At 43.1% G+C, this 17,041-nt stretch overlaps 1 protein-coding gene across 1 annotated transcript; it reads right to left on the reverse strand.

The window, feature by feature from the left end:
* Positions 1–14,060: 14,060 nt before the first annotated feature.
* GJD2 (gap junction protein delta 2) lies at positions 14,061–16,707 on the reverse strand. The gene is made up of 2 exons (XM_036324505.1): positions 16,605–16,707; positions 14,061–15,606 (listed from the first exon to the last, which is right to left on the reverse strand). The coding sequence occupies exons 1-2, from the start codon at positions 16,673–16,675 to the stop codon at positions 14,712–14,714; spliced, it is 966 nt and encodes a 321-aa protein (XP_036180398.1). The 5' UTR covers positions 16,676–16,707; the 3' UTR covers positions 14,061–14,711.
* Positions 16,708–17,041: the final 334 nt, after the last annotated feature.

Below are 17,041 nucleotides of genomic sequence, written 5' to 3' on the forward strand. Positions count from 1 at the left end.
AGGTTAAAATGAGTTTTTCTCTGCCCAGAAAAGTCTCTGAAAAGAACAGATAGTTACATGAACTGTAAAGGGTTCAATATTAGGAGAAGCAGCCTATTCTAGTAACTAGAGGCTTGGGTTTAGTACAGGCTTTGGTTTCAACCCCAACTGTGTGCAGTTTGAGATTGAAGAATAAGTGTCTCTAGACCTCATTTTCTCATCTGAAAGATGGGGCTATTTTCTATTCTTTCTTACAAGGCTGCTGAGCATTGGAGAATGTGAATGATAGCAACTTCTTGAACAATATAAAGGTCTACACAAATGGAAGCAGTTTAAATCTTGCAACAGAGCCAAATTCTAAGTAAATAAAAAGGGATTTCCAACTCCTCCATCTCCTTTTCCTAACCACTCCCCCTTCAGCTAGGAGCTTAATGTCCTAGTTGACCATTCTACCTTCTTAGGTGTCAATGCTCCCTACACGTCACCTGCTCATTCCATAAAATTGACCCTGGTAGTCACGACATTGGCCTGAGTCAAATTGTGGCATGAGAAAAAGCTGACGTCCTTACCCTGATCCCTCTTTCCATATCCTTTTCTCCCTTTATTATCATGCAGAAAGGGCTCTGATGAACTCAACACGCCATAGCCACATCCAATCACCTAGAGTTTCATTAATAGTAATAATAATTATTATTATTATAATAAATCAATAACATTTATTAAGCACTTAGTAGGTATCAGGCAATGTAAAGAGCTCTTGAGAAACATAATCAAATTTAAAACAACCCAATGACACAGCGGTTCTCAACCTATGGGTCGTGACCATTGGAAAACACATATAGCATATCAGATATTTACATTATGATTCATAACAGTAGCAAAATTACAGTTATGAAGCAGCAACAAAATAATTTTATGGCTGGGGGTCACCACAACATGAGGAACTGTATTAAAGGGTCGCGGCATTAGGAAGGTTGAGAACCACTGTATCTGTCTGATAGATGGTTTTATTATTTTCATTTTACAGATTCTGAAACTGAGGTTTAGCAAGGTTAAGCAACTGCGCAGATCACACAGCTATAAAGTGGGAAAGAGACAAGAAGCTAATTCAGTGTATGACCCACACTCGAGGCTTGGTAAATAGTAGTAGAATGAATACATAAAAATTAATCTGAGATGAGCCTGGGACATTACCATATTACTAGAAGCCTGGTGCATGAATTCGTGCACTGGTCGGGGGGTCCCTCAGGATGGCCTGCGGAAATTGGGCTGACACCCACAGTCCAATGCCATCTGCAGCTCCTACCTGCTGCTCCCACTCATCCCGGCCCCACTGCACCTGCTGTGGGCTCGCACCCAATCAGTCCCAATCAGGAGAGGCTCTAGCTGGCCGCAGCAGTGCTCACCAGCCATGAGCCCTGTGTCTGGCACCCTCCCAAGGGGAGTGGCCTGCGGGATCAGGCTGAAACCATCTCTCCCACATCCCCTGAAGGGTCCCAGATTGCAAGAGGGCACAGGCCAGGCCAAGGGACCCTATCGGTGCATGATCAGGGCTGGAGAGGGACCATGGGAGGGCTCCAGGGTGTGTCCGGCCTATCTCACTCAGTCCCGATTGGCCGGACCCCAGCAACAAGCTAAACTACCAGTCAGAGTGTCTGCCCCCTGGTGGTCAGAGCACATCAAAGTGACTGGTCAACCAGTCAACTGTCTGCCCCCTGGTGGTCAGTGCACGTCATAGTGAGCGGTTGAGTGGCCTTAGCATATCATTAGCATATTACACTTTGATTGGCTGAACAGTCAACAGGTCACCGGATGGCTGGACACTTAGCATATTACGCTTTTATTGTATAGGTTGGGTGACTATTATTTTTACAGGGTAATTTGAGTCTAAAGCCTGGCTTATAAGTACTCTCCAGCTACCTGTCATTCTTCTGTTTTCCTCATTTAGTGCCTTTGACCCCAGAGAGCCCACAAGTACATGCTAGATATGAAATCTACCCACACACAGTAAGGAGATAAGTGAAGTTAGAGTTTGGCTTCCAGTTTTCTTAAAACATTTCTTTTTCTACCCACCACTCACTCACCTCCCTTCTTTCCTTATTCCTTAAAAAAGAAATCATTACGTCATTGCATTTTCTCACCTAGGAAAGTCTTTTTAAATATCAGCCACCCTCATTTCAACACCTTGGGACCCTAGGAGCACCAGAGAGAGGTGTGGTAAGGAGAGCAAATATATCAAAGTGAGGAATAAATGCCCGCTGAGTTTATTAGCACCCAGGCTTAGAGAAAGAAAGGGATATTTTTATCAAATGCACCTTTATTTAAATAGAATTCAGAGTAACTTGATAGAAATGGTGTTCCTTTGGACATTTTTGTTCCTTCTAATAAGGACTGGTTATCTTATGTGCCCTTTCTAGCCTGGTTTTTATCCCCAATAAATATCATGAAAGTTTTTCTGCATCTCAGCCACTGGCCTTTGGGTTGTAGCCCAGGTGTAGGCCTGACAGGAGGTATGTGGCTGAGGTGGAGTGCCTCCTCTGTGACCAGGACTTAGGGCTTTATGTCTTCCCTGTGATTCACCAGGTTCCAATCATATAATTTCTCTAGCCAAGGCTGGTTCATGAGCCGGTGCATGAGCTGGCCTTCAGAATTTAAATACATCCAGTCGTTTTCTTGCTCACAACTTTGCCATGATTTGATGGATACTCCACATGCTTCCCTGACCTAGTGCATCATGCTCATCCACAACCTTTGGACCAAGATTTCATCTCAGACTCAGAAGTCTCTGTGCTGACATCTTGTTGTATATAGAGAGTTAGCTCCTCTCTCTCTCTCTCTCTCTCTCTCTCTCTCTCTCTCTCTCTCTCTCTCACATATTCACATACTTAACTGATTGTTTTCAATAAAAGACAAAAAGGCCCTTTTAAAAAAGAAGGAACTCTTGCCTTTTGCAACAGCATGGATGGAACTGGAGAGCATTATGCTAAGTGAAATAAGCCAGTCAGAGAAAGATAAATTCCTCATGATTTCACTCATTTGTGGAATATAGAGAACAACATAGACTGATGAACAGGAACAGATCCAGAGACAGAGAAACAGTGATCAGACTGTTAATCCCCAGAGGGAAGGTAGGGGAGGGAGGGTACAAGGGGAAGAGAGCAACCAAAGAACTTGTATGCATGCATATAAGCCAAACCAATGGACATGGACAACAGGGGGATGAGAGCATGAGTGGGCGGGGGGGGGGGGGGGGGATGAGGACACATTTGTAATACCTTAACTAATAAAGATTTTTTTTTTAAAAAAAGCGCTTTTTCCGTCACCCTTTATTTATCTAAAATAAGTCCTACACAGGTATGCACACCAAAGGACAGGCACAGTTAACACTGATTCTCTGAGTGACAAAATTCTTTGGTTGTGCTTTTCTCTGCCCTGAATATGTATTACTTTTGTAATTATGGAAAATAAATGCTGGTGTTTTGTTCTTTTTAAAGAATAAGTTCTGCTTTTTATTTCCTCTCTCATTTCTATAATCACAGAAACCAGATAAGCAAGGAGCACATGTCAGACCCGGCAGCCTCTCCCTCAGCCTCCACTTGGTCTGCTGTCCAGGTGAAAGCACTCTGTTCTAATTGCACTGAACAAATCACAGTTCCCAAGAGGACAAGACCGACATCCTTCCCTAAAAACGACTTGACATGCTTCCTTGCAACCTCTTTAGAAGTATAGGAAACCGCTTTTTGAGAACATATTCATTTTCCTCCTAACATTTCTGGAGATCTCACTTGATAAGCTAAAGCTTAACATTTGACCAGTCAAGAGGCCATGTAGAGTAGAAAGTGCACCAGACTATCCATCAGAGAACTGGGTTTTGTCCCACCTGTGTTACAAAGTAACTGTGGCTAGGCTGGTGTGGTTTAGTGGTTGAGTATCAACCCAGGAACCAGGAGGTCATGGGTTCGATTCCTGGTCAGAGCACATGCCCATGTTGTGGGCTTGATCTGCAGTGCAGGAGGCAGCCACTTAATGATTCTCTCTCATCATTGATGTTTCTATCTCTTTCTCCTCTCCCCTCCTCTCTGACATTGTAATTTGACTTTAGTTTCTTGAAAGGGACAAAGGCCATCCCTGATGTCCAGATTACCAGGTTATTCTTGGTCTGCAGCATCAATTGAATTTATATTCTTATGCACTTTATAAAAGACAAAACTTGCCTTCATGATGTCAGATGCATATAGAGTAGTCTGCTGGCTTCTCTGGAGCAAGGCCCTAGATCTCTATTGCTCATGCTCCTTTCCATCTGCAATTGGCTGCCCTCACCTCTGCCTTTATTTTCTGTAAAGAAGGACTAGCCTCAAGCTACTTCCTTTGGTTTTCTCCTACATGTCTTCTGTATCCTTAGTACCTAGCTCAGAGCTGAGCATGTGTAAGTACTGTATTATCTATCTATCTATCTATCTATCTATCTATCTATCTATCTATCTATCATCTATCTATCTATCTACATAATCATATAGATAGATAGATAATATTATGTCCCAAAAATGTATACATACACTTTGAATAATTATAAAGATAGTGTTTATTAAAATACATTTTATTTTCAAAATTGAGCTATCAGATGTTAAAGTGTGTATACATTTTTGGGACACCCTGTATGTGGTAAAATAATAAATTAATTTTCTGAGCACCTTTTAGGCAAAGCATAGTGGTGGAGGGGAAAATGGGACATGGAGGGAAACTTCTAAGCAGCACTGGAAACATTGACCAATGAACATACAGCATAGGACATCCAGGGGCTCCTGGAAGAGAGAAAAAGAAGCCTGTAGAGAACCTTCAGTCAGGATAGGTGGGAGTCAGAGGTCTTCCTCATGGCCTAGGAGATCTGAGTTCGATCTGGAATCCACTGTACTAGCCAGGGGTTCTGCATGAAGCAACCAAGAACGTGGTTTCTCAGGGTGATGGGTGAGGAGATGCTCACGGTGCATCCAGAGATAGACACACACCCACATGCACACACAAAACTTAGGGTCAAGGTCATGGTGCCCTTGAGTTAATCCTCTGACCTGGACTATTCCAGGAATATGGTGCCTCAAAGCTGGACAGGCCCTATGTTTAATCAAGATAAGATCTTCTCCAACACTGCGCCAACTCATGATTCTCACGACTGGTGCTTGGAGAGATCTGGACTAGAAATCAGAGGACCTGCAACTTTGCCAGTCACTGCTAATCACCTTTGTCCAGCCCAGCCCACCTGTTCTTGATAACTTGAGAAACCACTTTCTTTTATTTATTTATTTATTTAAATTACTTTTACTTTTTTTTTTAATAATTTTTATTTCTTGAAGTATTACAAAGAGTATTACATATGTCTCCTTTCCCCCCCCCTTGACATTCCCCCGGCTTCCCCTACCCCCTAGTGTCTTGTGTCCATTGGTTATTCTTATATGCATGCATATAAGTCCTTCGGTTGATCTCTTAACCGCCCCCCCCCCCCCCCGCCCCAAACGCTCCCCAGGCTTCCCACTGTAGTTTGACAGTCTGTTCAATGCTGCTCTGCCTCTGTATCTACCCCTGTTCATCAGTCTATACTGGTCCCCATTATCTGCCCCAACCTCACTGGAGTCGTCACAACCTCACCAGGGCTGTTTCGTCCTCACCAGGGCCGTCTTGACCTCACTGGGGTCATCCCTACCTCACCGGGGCTATCCCTACCTCACCGGGGCCCGAGAAACCACTTTCTTTATACCACCTAGTCTTAACTTCTGTCTCTCTTGGAGCTCTTTATTCAAGTTTACTCTCTGGATCTAGGTTATATCTACAAAAAAATGAAGGAGTGAATGGGATGACCTTTCCTGTCCACCTCAAAGTACTGTGATTCTACATTTTTATTTATTTATTCAATCAGTAATCATTTGTGACACCTTGCTTTGTGCCAGGAACTACAGTTTCAAAGATGACTATGAAGCAGCAATACCTAAAAAACCCTCACAATCTTATGTTGCACCAAGACACACAAGAAAAGAACTTCGGCCCGAACCAATATGCTCAATTAATATTTGACAAAGGAGGCAAGAACATACAGTGGAGCCAAGATAGTCTCTTCAATAAATGGTGTTGGGAAAATTGGACGGATATATGCAAGAAAATGAAACTAGACCACCAACTTACACCATACACAAAAATAAACTCAAAATGGATAAAGGACTTAAATGTACGACAGGAAACCATAAAAATTCTAGAAGAATCCAAAGGCAACAAAATCTCAGACATATGCCGAAGCAATTTCTTCACTGATACAGCTCCTAGGGCACTTGAAACTAAAGAGAAAATGAACAAATGGGACTACATCAAAATAAAAAGCTTCTGCACAGCAAAAGAAACCATCAACAAAACAACGAGAAAACCCACTGTGTGGGAAAACATATTTGCCAATGTCATATCTGATAAGGGCCTAATCTCCAAAATTTATAGGGAACTCATACAACTTAACAAAAGGAAGATAAACAATCCAATCAAAAAATGGGCAAAGGACCTAAATAGACACCTTTCAAAGGAGGACATTCAGAAAGCCAAGAGACATATGAAAACATGCTCAAAGTCACTAATCATCCGAGAGATGCAAATCAAAACAACAATGAGGTACCATCTCACACCTGTCAGACTGGCTATCATCAACAAATCAACAAACGACAAGTGCTGGAGAGGATGTGGAGAAAAAGGAACACTTGTGCACTGCTGGTGGGAATACAGACTGGTGCAGCCACTATGGAAGACAGTATGGAGTTTCCTCAAAAAACTGAAAATGGAACTCCCATTTGACCCTGTGATCCCACTTCTAGGAATATATCCCAAGAAACCAGAAACACCAATCAGAAAGGGTATATGCACCTCTATGTTCATAGCAGCACAATTCACCATAGCTAAGATCTGGAAACAGCCTAAGTGCCCATCAGTAGATGAATGGATTAGAAAACGGTGGTACATCTACACGATGGAATACTATGCTGCTCTAAAAAGGAAGGAACTCTTACCATTTGCAACAGCATGGATGGAACTGGAGAGCATTATGCTAAGTGAAATAAGCCAGTCAATGAAGGAAAAAATACCACATGATCTCACTCATTCATGGATAATAGAGACCATTATAAACTTTTGAACAATAATAGATACAGAGGCAGAGCTGCCTCAAACAGATTGTCAAACTGCAGCGGGAAGGCCGGGGAGGGTTGGGGGGCAGGAGGTAGAGGGGTAAGAGATCAACCAAAGGACTTGTATGCATGCATATAAGCATAACCAATGGACATAAGACACTGGGGGATAGGGGAGGCTAGGGGACTGTCTAGGGCGGGGGGGGGGGGGGAAATGGACACATATGTAATAACCTTTGTAATATTTTAAGCAATAAAATAAAAAAAAGAAAGAAAAATTAAAAAAGAAAAGAAAAGAACTTTAGGTGGGGAGGAAGAAGAGGAAAAATGTTCCAATGAAGGATGTACTGAGACTGAGATAGCAGACTAATACACCATGTTTCCTGATACCTCATCTTGCAGAACTTCTTGGAGGTAGTTTTATGAAGTGTTAAAACTTGGCATCAGCATCACACCCCATGGGCTGGAATCTAGACACAGCTATGGACTTGCAGCTGCATGACCTAGGCAAGTTGATTTAACATCTGCACATTTGGGTTTTGTCTAAGAAGTAGATATAAACATTCTTAGCCCTTTCTTTCCAGGGCTGTTGTGAGGGTTATAGAAGAAACATTAACACACATTTCCTATCATTCATACCAATAATTCAAATCTTTAGACCATTTAGATTTCATATAAAATGGCTTCAGGAATTTTCCTTTTATTATCTTTGGGAAAACAAAAATATGGATGGAAGAAAATAGAAAATTAGGCAAAAAGGAAAAATTTCTTTGGAGAAGTCAATCATTTGTAAAAAAGCATAGCCCCTACCTGGACACAAGTACAACAGACAAAGTTCCCCAGATCAAACATCTCAGAAATAACAAAATCACCACCTCACTATTTAGGTGCCCATATGTTCTTACTGGCCAGAGTTGCCCACAAATACAGACATTTCAGTGCACACGGCAGTAATTTTCAAAAATATTTCCCTTTGCCCTAACCAGTTTGACTCAATAGATAGAGCGTCGGCCTGAGGACTCAAGGGTCCCAGGTTCGATTCCAGTCAAGGGCATGTACCTTGGTTGCGGGCACATACCCAGTAGGAAGTGTGCAGGAGGCAGCTGATCGATGTTTCTCTCTCATCAATGTTTCTAACTCTCTATCCCTTTCCCCTTCCTCTCTGTAAAAAATCAATAAAATGTATTAAAAAACAAAAAAAACAAAAAAAATATTTCCCTTTTAGGAGAGGGAGATGCAGCAAAGCTTAATCGGTTCTAAGTGATTCTGAAATATTGTATCAATTTACAGCAGAAAGGTCATCGTGGTGAATAAACATGAGGATTCTGCTCAGTGTCTGGGATTTAGCAGACTAACTCCCACTCATGTTAATGGGGCCATGCTGCCAAATCCCCAACCATCACTCTGGATATTTGCTCCAATCCCATGCTGTTGAGATTGAAATGTGTTTTCCAAATAAAGCTGATCCTGAGATGGAATCTGCATGGTTAGTGTGGCTGATGCCTGATGCTCGAAAGAGCAGCATTAAGGAACTTTGTTGAAAAGTGTGTCTTCATATTGTCTACCCAACTCAGGGCCTCTTCCTTTGCCTGGTGCGCAATGTGGTCTGCTCACTTTACAAACTCACCTTCCACTTCTTCTCTCTGTGAGCTCCATGCAAACAAAGTCTCCCAGTTCTCCACACATACCCCAGGCTTCTCTGCTAGAGGTGAATGTTTCTGCTGGTCCCTACCTCCATCTCAATGCTACCTTGTTGGTGAAGTTTTTCTATACTGTTCTACCACCCTCAACACACACATACACTCTGGATGTGATATTGCCTTCCTTTGCTCTTAGAACATTTTGAGCTATGGTACAGTTCACATCCTGCCTTAGGAAGTTGTGTTAGTCCTCTCAGGTGAGTAGGGAGGGCATCATACTGGTCTTTGGATTTCCTTTAATATGCAGCCCAGGCCCTTGAACATTATCAGTGCTCAAGAAAGCACTGAATTGAATTGAATGACTCTCTATTGCTTAATGTTTTTGGAGACTTTCAAGGAAGGGGTTGGAATGGGAGAGTTAGGATGTAATTATAGGTGATAGATCCTTTGTTAAGTTAAATACACATGTTTTAGAGAGCATTGCTAGTCTTTGGGCTGAGAAAAAAATGACTGGTCAATTTATCAGAACTCTGCCACTGCTGTTGGAGACTTAGAATACTGGCCTGGCTGAACTGTGGACCTGATTCACAACAGCAAGTCAGGCATTGACACTCAGCACGGGCATCCCTCAGAAGCCTCTAGACCAGTGGTTGGCAAACTTCGGCCCCTTGAGTGTGGCTCTTCCACAAAATACCACATGCGGGCATGCACGTACAGTGTGATTGAAACTTTGTGGCCACACTCGAGGGGCCTAAGAGCCGTGGTTCTCAACCTTGGCTGCACATTAGAATCACCTGGGAATCTTTTTAAAATCCTGATTTCTGGGCCTCATCCTCCAGAAATTCTGTTTCTTTGTTACTAATGTTGTGGCCCCACCCCATAACAAAGAAAGAATTTCCGGAGGATGAGGCCCAGAAATCAGGATTTTAAAAAGATTCCCAGGTGATTCTAATGTGCAGCCAAGGTTGAGAACCACTGCTCTAGACTAATGCCTACAAGCCCTCAAGACCCAAAGCTGACAATGGTACATTTTAACCACAACCACTCATTTAGGTTTGGTTCAACCAGGTGTGTTTAGCTAATATTCATGCTATCTTGTGTGTAACAATATCTACATGAACATAACCGTTGGATAGTCACAGAACTGGCTTGTCATGCCTGACTGAATATCAGAGCCTTGACCCGGATGAGATTGACAATTTACCTTTCACCTGCTCTTATTTTCATAGCTTTCCTGGAACCTGCAGGAGTTCTGGAGCTTCAAAGCAAAGGATCGTCTCTGCTCACTGTTTCTCCTTTCCTACTCACTCACCAAACCTAGTGGATGCTTCTGAGGTTTTTATCTACCTTTTATCTATCAGTGGTTCTCAACCTTCTGGCCCTTTAAATACAGTTCCTCATGTTGTGACCCAACCATAAAATTATTTTCATTGCTACTTCATAACTGTAATGTTGCTACTGTTATGAATCATAATGTAAATATCTGATATGCAGGATAGTCTTAGGCGACCCCTGTGAAAGGATCGTTTGACCGCCAAAGGGGTCGCAACCCACAGGTTGACTGCTGATTCTAGCTGAATACTTACTAAAATTGAGTATTAATAACAGACCCTATTTCTTGAGATTCTATTTCCCTCAATTTTATGGCATCACTCTGCAACTTTCTTTTGCTAGCCAGCTCTTTTCAACTTCCATGATGGGCTCCTCTTCTGGGCACTTCAGGTTCTACCTTGGCCAGCCCCTCTCATTGCCATGGCCGCTGCTTCCACTTCTAAAGTCCCAAGGATCTCTGTTCTCATCACTAATTTCGCATGCGATGTAAACAGGCAGCTTTTTTTGTGACAGTTTCAGACTTCCCTTTTTTTACTCCTTTTCAAATTTCTCCTCCAAACATCTGATTCTCAGAATTTCATGCCAGTGACTTCACATCAGTTGTTCTCAACCACGACTACACAGTCAAATCCCTGAGGAATGGAAAATTAAAAAAATATCGATACCAAAGAACTTATATGCACATATGCATAACCCATTCACATAGACAATAGTACGGTGAAGGCCTGGGGTGGGGCTGGAGTGGTGTGGAGGGGGTCAATGGGGGAAAAAGAGGATATATGCAATACTTTCAACAATAAAGATTAAACACACACACACATATTGATGCCTAGACTACAGCCTCAGAGATTCTAATTTAGATAATCCAGAGTGGGCCAAAGGCATTAATATTTTTTAAATGCACTACTATTATTCCATTATTATTGACATAATTTTTTACCTTTTTGTCTGAGAAGTAACTTTGACAACCCTTCTCAAGATCTGAGACTTAGGTATTATAATTATCTCTGGGGTCCCAGGGCCTGGGACATGGGCTCAATGGCTGTTTATTAGTCTTAAGTACACAACTTGGTTTGTTCAAGACAGATTCAACGTATACCCATTGTTCTGGTGTTGCATTCAATTAACGATCCTGCCCCTTTCTTTCATTATCTAAGGTAGCCCATTTTGTACACTAAATTATATAGCCTTCCCTAACCATAAGCGTACCTAATGATTTGAAAATACTTAGTATTTGTATTTTTGCAGAGGCACTAAGCCAGTCTGGAGGAGTGGACAGCCAAACTGATTTTAAGGGTGAAGAAGAACATACCCAACAAAAGGAGTTGATGGGACAGATATTCCCCGCAGAAGAAATAGCATTAAAAAAAGCAGAGGTGCAAGAGAAAGCATGTTCTTTCTGATCCCTCCTAACCTCGCACACCCTCCATTCTAAGTCCAGTCCTTTCCCTCTGTCCCCAGAGCTAGAGAGTACAGCCGTTAGCTCTCATATTTTTGTTAACCCTTTAAATATCTGATGACTTAAACATTACAAATTTGATGCTTTTGGTGTTTCTTTTCCCAGGCTAAATAACTTCACTCTCTCCAGGCTGTTCTTCAAATTTTTAGAATTGGCACCAACTATGTACACCAAAGTGCGCAGAGCGCATGTGCGCGCGCCTCCCCCCCCCTCCCCTCCCCCCCCCCCCCCCACGAATGCATGCATGCACACACAGGCCAGGGGCTGTAGTGCACCAAAAGGCTCTTAAATTTGAGAGAATATATCAAGGCTGTCCTCTCACAAAGTACAGATTAAGGTCACATACGTCACATAGCTATGTGAAGCATCAAATCATCAGTATATTTCCTTCATTAAATAGAAAGCAAAAGATCAGACTGATACACATCAGTCATTCTGAGGGATGACCCTATATGCCAAGAAGAAAGAGATCCGCCCCACTAATATGGAATGTATTTCTACCAGGAAACACTATTATTCTTGTCATCGTACACCACGGCACAAATACAGCAGCCCTTGTTTTCCACACAGTTTCCTACTTCTTTCACACCCAAGCATATGCTAAGAGATCTCAAGCAACACTCTTCCTCCATCTCTGGGAGGTGTCTTAAAACATTTTTAGCTCACCAGACACAAAACAGAGGAGGATCTGTTTCTGTACTCAAGAATAATAATTTTCAACTGCCTATTTATACTGCAGATGAAAACCTATAGGCTGAAATATTTTCATTCTAAAATTGGCATCTGCCTTGCTATAGTTAAAGGGTGCAACAAGTGTGTTTGAAAAACAGTCATCCAGGAAATTCCATGGTGCTTTTCAGTGTTCAGACCAAATGCTTACTAGAATTAGAAGGTGAGTAACATTAAAGAATTGAAAAAGAACATTAGCCCACTGAACTAATGGGACCACATGTAGACAGAAAATGCCAAAAAATGAGAATGCATTGTGTGAGAATGCAATATCTTGTGCATATAAGCAAAGGCTCAGTCTCCTTTGGGAGAACCCCAAAATAAATTATTAGATATCTAGAATTGTGCTGTATAATAATAATGCAGCAACTAACCATATATGGCTATTTAAACTAAATAAAATTAGAAATTGAGTTCTTCAATGGCACTAGTCACATTTTAAGAGCTCAATAGTCGCTGCCATACAGAGCAGCAAAGATAGTTGAAAATTTCCATCATTATACACAGCTGCGTTGAACAGTGCTGGTCTAGAGGGTTCTGCTTGACTGTTGGATCAGCATCATTTTACACATAAGAACTTCAAGAGATGATGGAGAGCACTACATGCCTGTCATATGTGACGATTCATGGCAGGGAAAGTATGGTGGAAAGGGAAAAAATCTTCACTCCTGGAATGAGCTACTGTGATATAAGAAATTGCCTCATGGAAAAAACACACACAGAGAAATCTTGGGCTAAAATGGAAAGGAGTTAGTAAATGCTACTATTTGAATAACTCATCACACTCTTCTAAACATTCATAAAATGTACGAGGCTCTTCTCATTTGTGAGTGACTAATTGGACTTTATTGGTCATCCCTCAAATACTATTCATCCATCTCTCACTTCCTGCCCCCAGTGTTCTGCATTTTAAAATATGTAATAAAACATTTTGAACATATATTTAAATAAATAGAACCCCAATCAAAATAGAAAAATGCAGACTTCCCATTTTACCAAAAAAAGGCAAGAACTTTATTTTAAACAAATCCTCAGTTGTGTGTTACACTGCATCCATATCTAAATAAAAATGATAATGATAATGGAAAGGAAACAAGACTCATAAAAGTACATTATCCAAATATTACTCTTGGCCAATGTTTTAACTAAATATACAGTGGAATCGCTTCTCGGCCTTTTGGCTAAGATCAAGTGTAAATATACAGTGGATATAAAAGGTATAGTATGGCACTTAAATAGATAAGAGCAAAGAAAGGGAAATATATTCACAGTCCAAAGCAATAGGTTTTTAAACCTTTGGTATATGTCTTAAGCATTCATAAACACATGTTACCCGATAATATTTAGTTCTAGTGATTTTGTGGAGATTTCAAAAATAACTGATAAAATAACAAATAGGGGTTGACATGGGCTGATTAAGGTCTCTGGTGTGAGCACACAGGTAAACTCAAACAGTGGCAAAATGAAGTGCAGCTGTGTTGCACAACAAAACTATATTAGAAAATAAATGGAATACACCAGCTAGAAATTCTGTGGCTCGAGTAGACACCTTTGATATTAACAAAAAATATTTTTAATGCTATCCAAAGTCCACACACTGGAAGGCAAAAGTATCCCAAAGCTCATAAACACATGCCTAACAGTGCAACAATCATCTCACAGAAGTGTTATAATTGCATATTGCAATTCCCTCCCTCCCACCCAAACCCTATCCCTAATAAAGAGCACCAGTGCAGTTTGAGCTAGAAAATTGGAAATATCGAGACATTCCTAAGGTTTTCATAATGACTAAGGGCCAGTCATATGGGACTCTAATGCAAGCCTTTGTCATGACCATTCTCCAAAAAAGCATCCCAAGTAATTCCCTCTAGCTTGCAGGTAAACCATATTAGGTCTACTGTAAGGCCAGATTTAAAAAAAAAAAAAAAAGCTGGCATGCTATCTTGGGTTGAGGAAAGGGGCATGCTGATCAGGGAGATACATGAAGAATGCCTCAAGGATGTTTGTCTTGCAGCCTAGGATGAAGGGATGTGTTGAGATAAGTCACAAATCTTGTACCAATGAAGAATTTCACTTACACCATTCACCAGGATGCAGAACTCAGCAGAGCTAAGTCCTAGTTTGTAGCTGTACAAGTCCACTGTTATCAAGATCAGACTTGGCCATAAAGTTAAAAGATCCAACAAAGGCCAGCTCATCCATCTCATCACTCTCCCCAATTGTCTCTGTGGAACCAGTGGTGTGACGTCCTAATGATTCTTTCTCTCCTCTCCCATTGATGCAACATCTTCTCCTAACCAACCTTTTCCTGTATCTCAATAGTGAGAGTCAAATAATTGAGGGCAGATGTTAGCCACTCTCAAACAGCCATCTGCCTCAGGGCTACCTGTCATCCCCTGGGCCTTCCCCAAACCTGTCCCTTCACACGTAGGCAGAATCACTGGACTGAGTCCTGCCAAAGTTGGGAACACTGACCCGGGGCAGGTCCTTGTTGCGGATCTCATAGACTGACTTTCTCTTGGCCTGGGCCCCTCGCACAGCCAGCTTGATCTTGCGCCAACCCAAGTGGTTGAGTTCGGCCAAGTTGAGCACAACACAGATGCCACTCACAGCAAACATGAACACTAGGAAGACGGTCTTCTCAGTAGGCCGGGACACATAACACTCCACCTCCTTGATGCAGGGGTAGCGGTCACACTCATACAACCCTGGGACGCTGAAGCCATAGAGAAAGTATTGGCCCACCAGAAACCCAATCTCCAGGGCATTTCGGAACACCACTTGGATAATGTAGAAGCGGGAGATGCCTTCCTGCCTTCGGAGCTTGGATCGCGCTGCAGTGCGCAGCCCTGACGGGTGTGGGGTCAGCTCCTTAACCTCTAAACAATCTGGCTCCGTCTCTTTGCTGGTGTTCTCTGTGTTTTGCAGCACCCCATTGACGATGGCATTTGGCATCTTCTTATCTTCTCGTTTTCCACCACCACTGCCCATACCCCCAGTTCCTCCAGGACCACCCATGGACTCAGGGGGGTCTCTGTCCAGGGCTAGGAAGACGGTAGAGTAGCGGCGTTCTCGCTGCTTGGCGGACTGGTGCACAGAATAGGTGATGAAGCAGAGACTGGGGGTACACACCATTATGATCTGGAAGACCCAGTAACGTATGTGGGAGATGGGGAAGGCGCGGTCATAGCAGGCCTGGTTACAGCCAGGCTGCAGGGTGTTGCACACAAACATGGTCTGCTCGTCATCGTACACTGTCTCCCCCACAATGGCCACAATGAGGATCCGGAAGATCACCACCACAGTCAACAGGATCCTGAGCAGGGGAGAGGGAGGGAGAGAGGTTCTCGTGGGCTGAGTCACTGATTTAGGAAACCCCTGCCCCTCCCTTCCCTGCTCCTCCCTTCCCTGCTCTGTTGTTTATAGAGGACCTTTGACTGAGGAGCTGTCCAGCCCTGCATGGTACTGAACTGGAGATCTTAGGAAGCCTGTGTCTCTTCCCTTTCTGCTGGGTGCTGGGAGCACTTCATATGACAGGGATGTCAGATATATAGTTCTCTGTACGTTGGGCATGGCACATCTGCCACAGACAGGTTTCATCTGTATATGTGGAATGCACAGAGGCACAACACACGCCTTCCCTCTGGATATGGCAAAGGCACACCGAATATCTGAACAGAATACATTTCAAAACCTACACAGTGTATATAAGTACTCCAGCTGGATTGGATGTTTATCTTCCATATGAATATTGAACTTAATGCTTTACATAAACAGATAGCTATGAATATATATATATATATATATATATATATATATATATACACATATACACAATATATTACAATATTGGGTGTGTAGGTTTCTGACAGTTAAGTTTTAGCAGCCAAATCGGTTTAGCTTAATAAAAATTTGTTGGGGAAAGATACATCTGCTCTGAAGAGCAAATCCATCTTCCCATTTGTCCTCCTCTGTCCAAATACAATCCTGCCTTCCTTGTAGATGCTATTTAGGGAACCGGATGGAGACTGGCTGGACTCCCAAGAGTGGGGGGACCATGGCTGAGCCAACAACTCCGTTTCCATTGGGAGAAGAGTGAACCCCCTGTGTGGCTTCATAGGGAGGGGATGGGGCGCTGAGTAGGAGCAGCTGAAGAAGGGGGTGGGCATCGGGTAATCTCTCAATGCGGGAACACAGACGCATGGGCTGAGGACGATGGGAAGGGTCAGGGGATGGGCTGGGGGCTGTTGGGGCTCAGTCTGGATGTGAGAAGGGACTCCCGGGGCCGCCCGACAGCCGGCTCGGCGCCCTTACCTCCCGATCATAGTGGAGTGCTGCTGCACCGCGGCTTCCAGCAGCCTCTCCAAGATGGTCCATTCCCCCATCGCTGTGCATCCGGAGGCAGCAGACAAAGAGTGGGCAGCACCGGGCACCTTCCTGCTCCTGGCCCCACCCCGGGCCGCACGTCCCCGCTGGGAGCGAATTGCCCCGCAATTAAAGAAGCAAACAATTAAAAAAAAAAATCACGAATCTCCTCTCCCGTTTATTGTACTTAAAAGAGAAAAATGGGGAAAGAAATGCAAGCGCACCCTGGCTGATGGGGCAGCTGGCGCGGTCCAGAGAGCCGGCACGACCTCCCGCGCCGTCCGGGGTTCAGGTTTTGAGCCCACGGTGCCCGGGCGAGGGGCGGGGCGGGGTGGCAGCGTGCAGCTCCTCCAACTCTCGCGCCCTCCCGAGAGGTCTCAGCGCGC

The sequence above is a fragment of the Myotis myotis genome, unplaced genomic scaffold (assembly GCF_014108235.1).
Source record: "Myotis myotis isolate mMyoMyo1 unplaced genomic scaffold, mMyoMyo1.p scaffold_m19_p_1, whole genome shotgun sequence".
In the NCBI taxonomy this organism is placed as follows: Eukaryota; Metazoa; Chordata; class Mammalia; order Chiroptera; family Vespertilionidae; genus Myotis; species Myotis myotis.

What these genes read in the sequence shown, in the direction of transcription:
- GJD2 (XM_036324505.1), bottom strand. Translation starts at nt 16,675, where the DNA reads ATGGGGGAATGGACCATCTTGGAGAGGCTGCTGGAAGCCGCGGTGCAG. An exon ending in CACTCCACTATGATCGGGAG is followed by an intron (nt 15,607 to 16,604) that starts GTAAGGGCGCCG and finishes TCCCCTGCTCAG; the next exon opens with GATCCTGTTGACTGTGGTGG.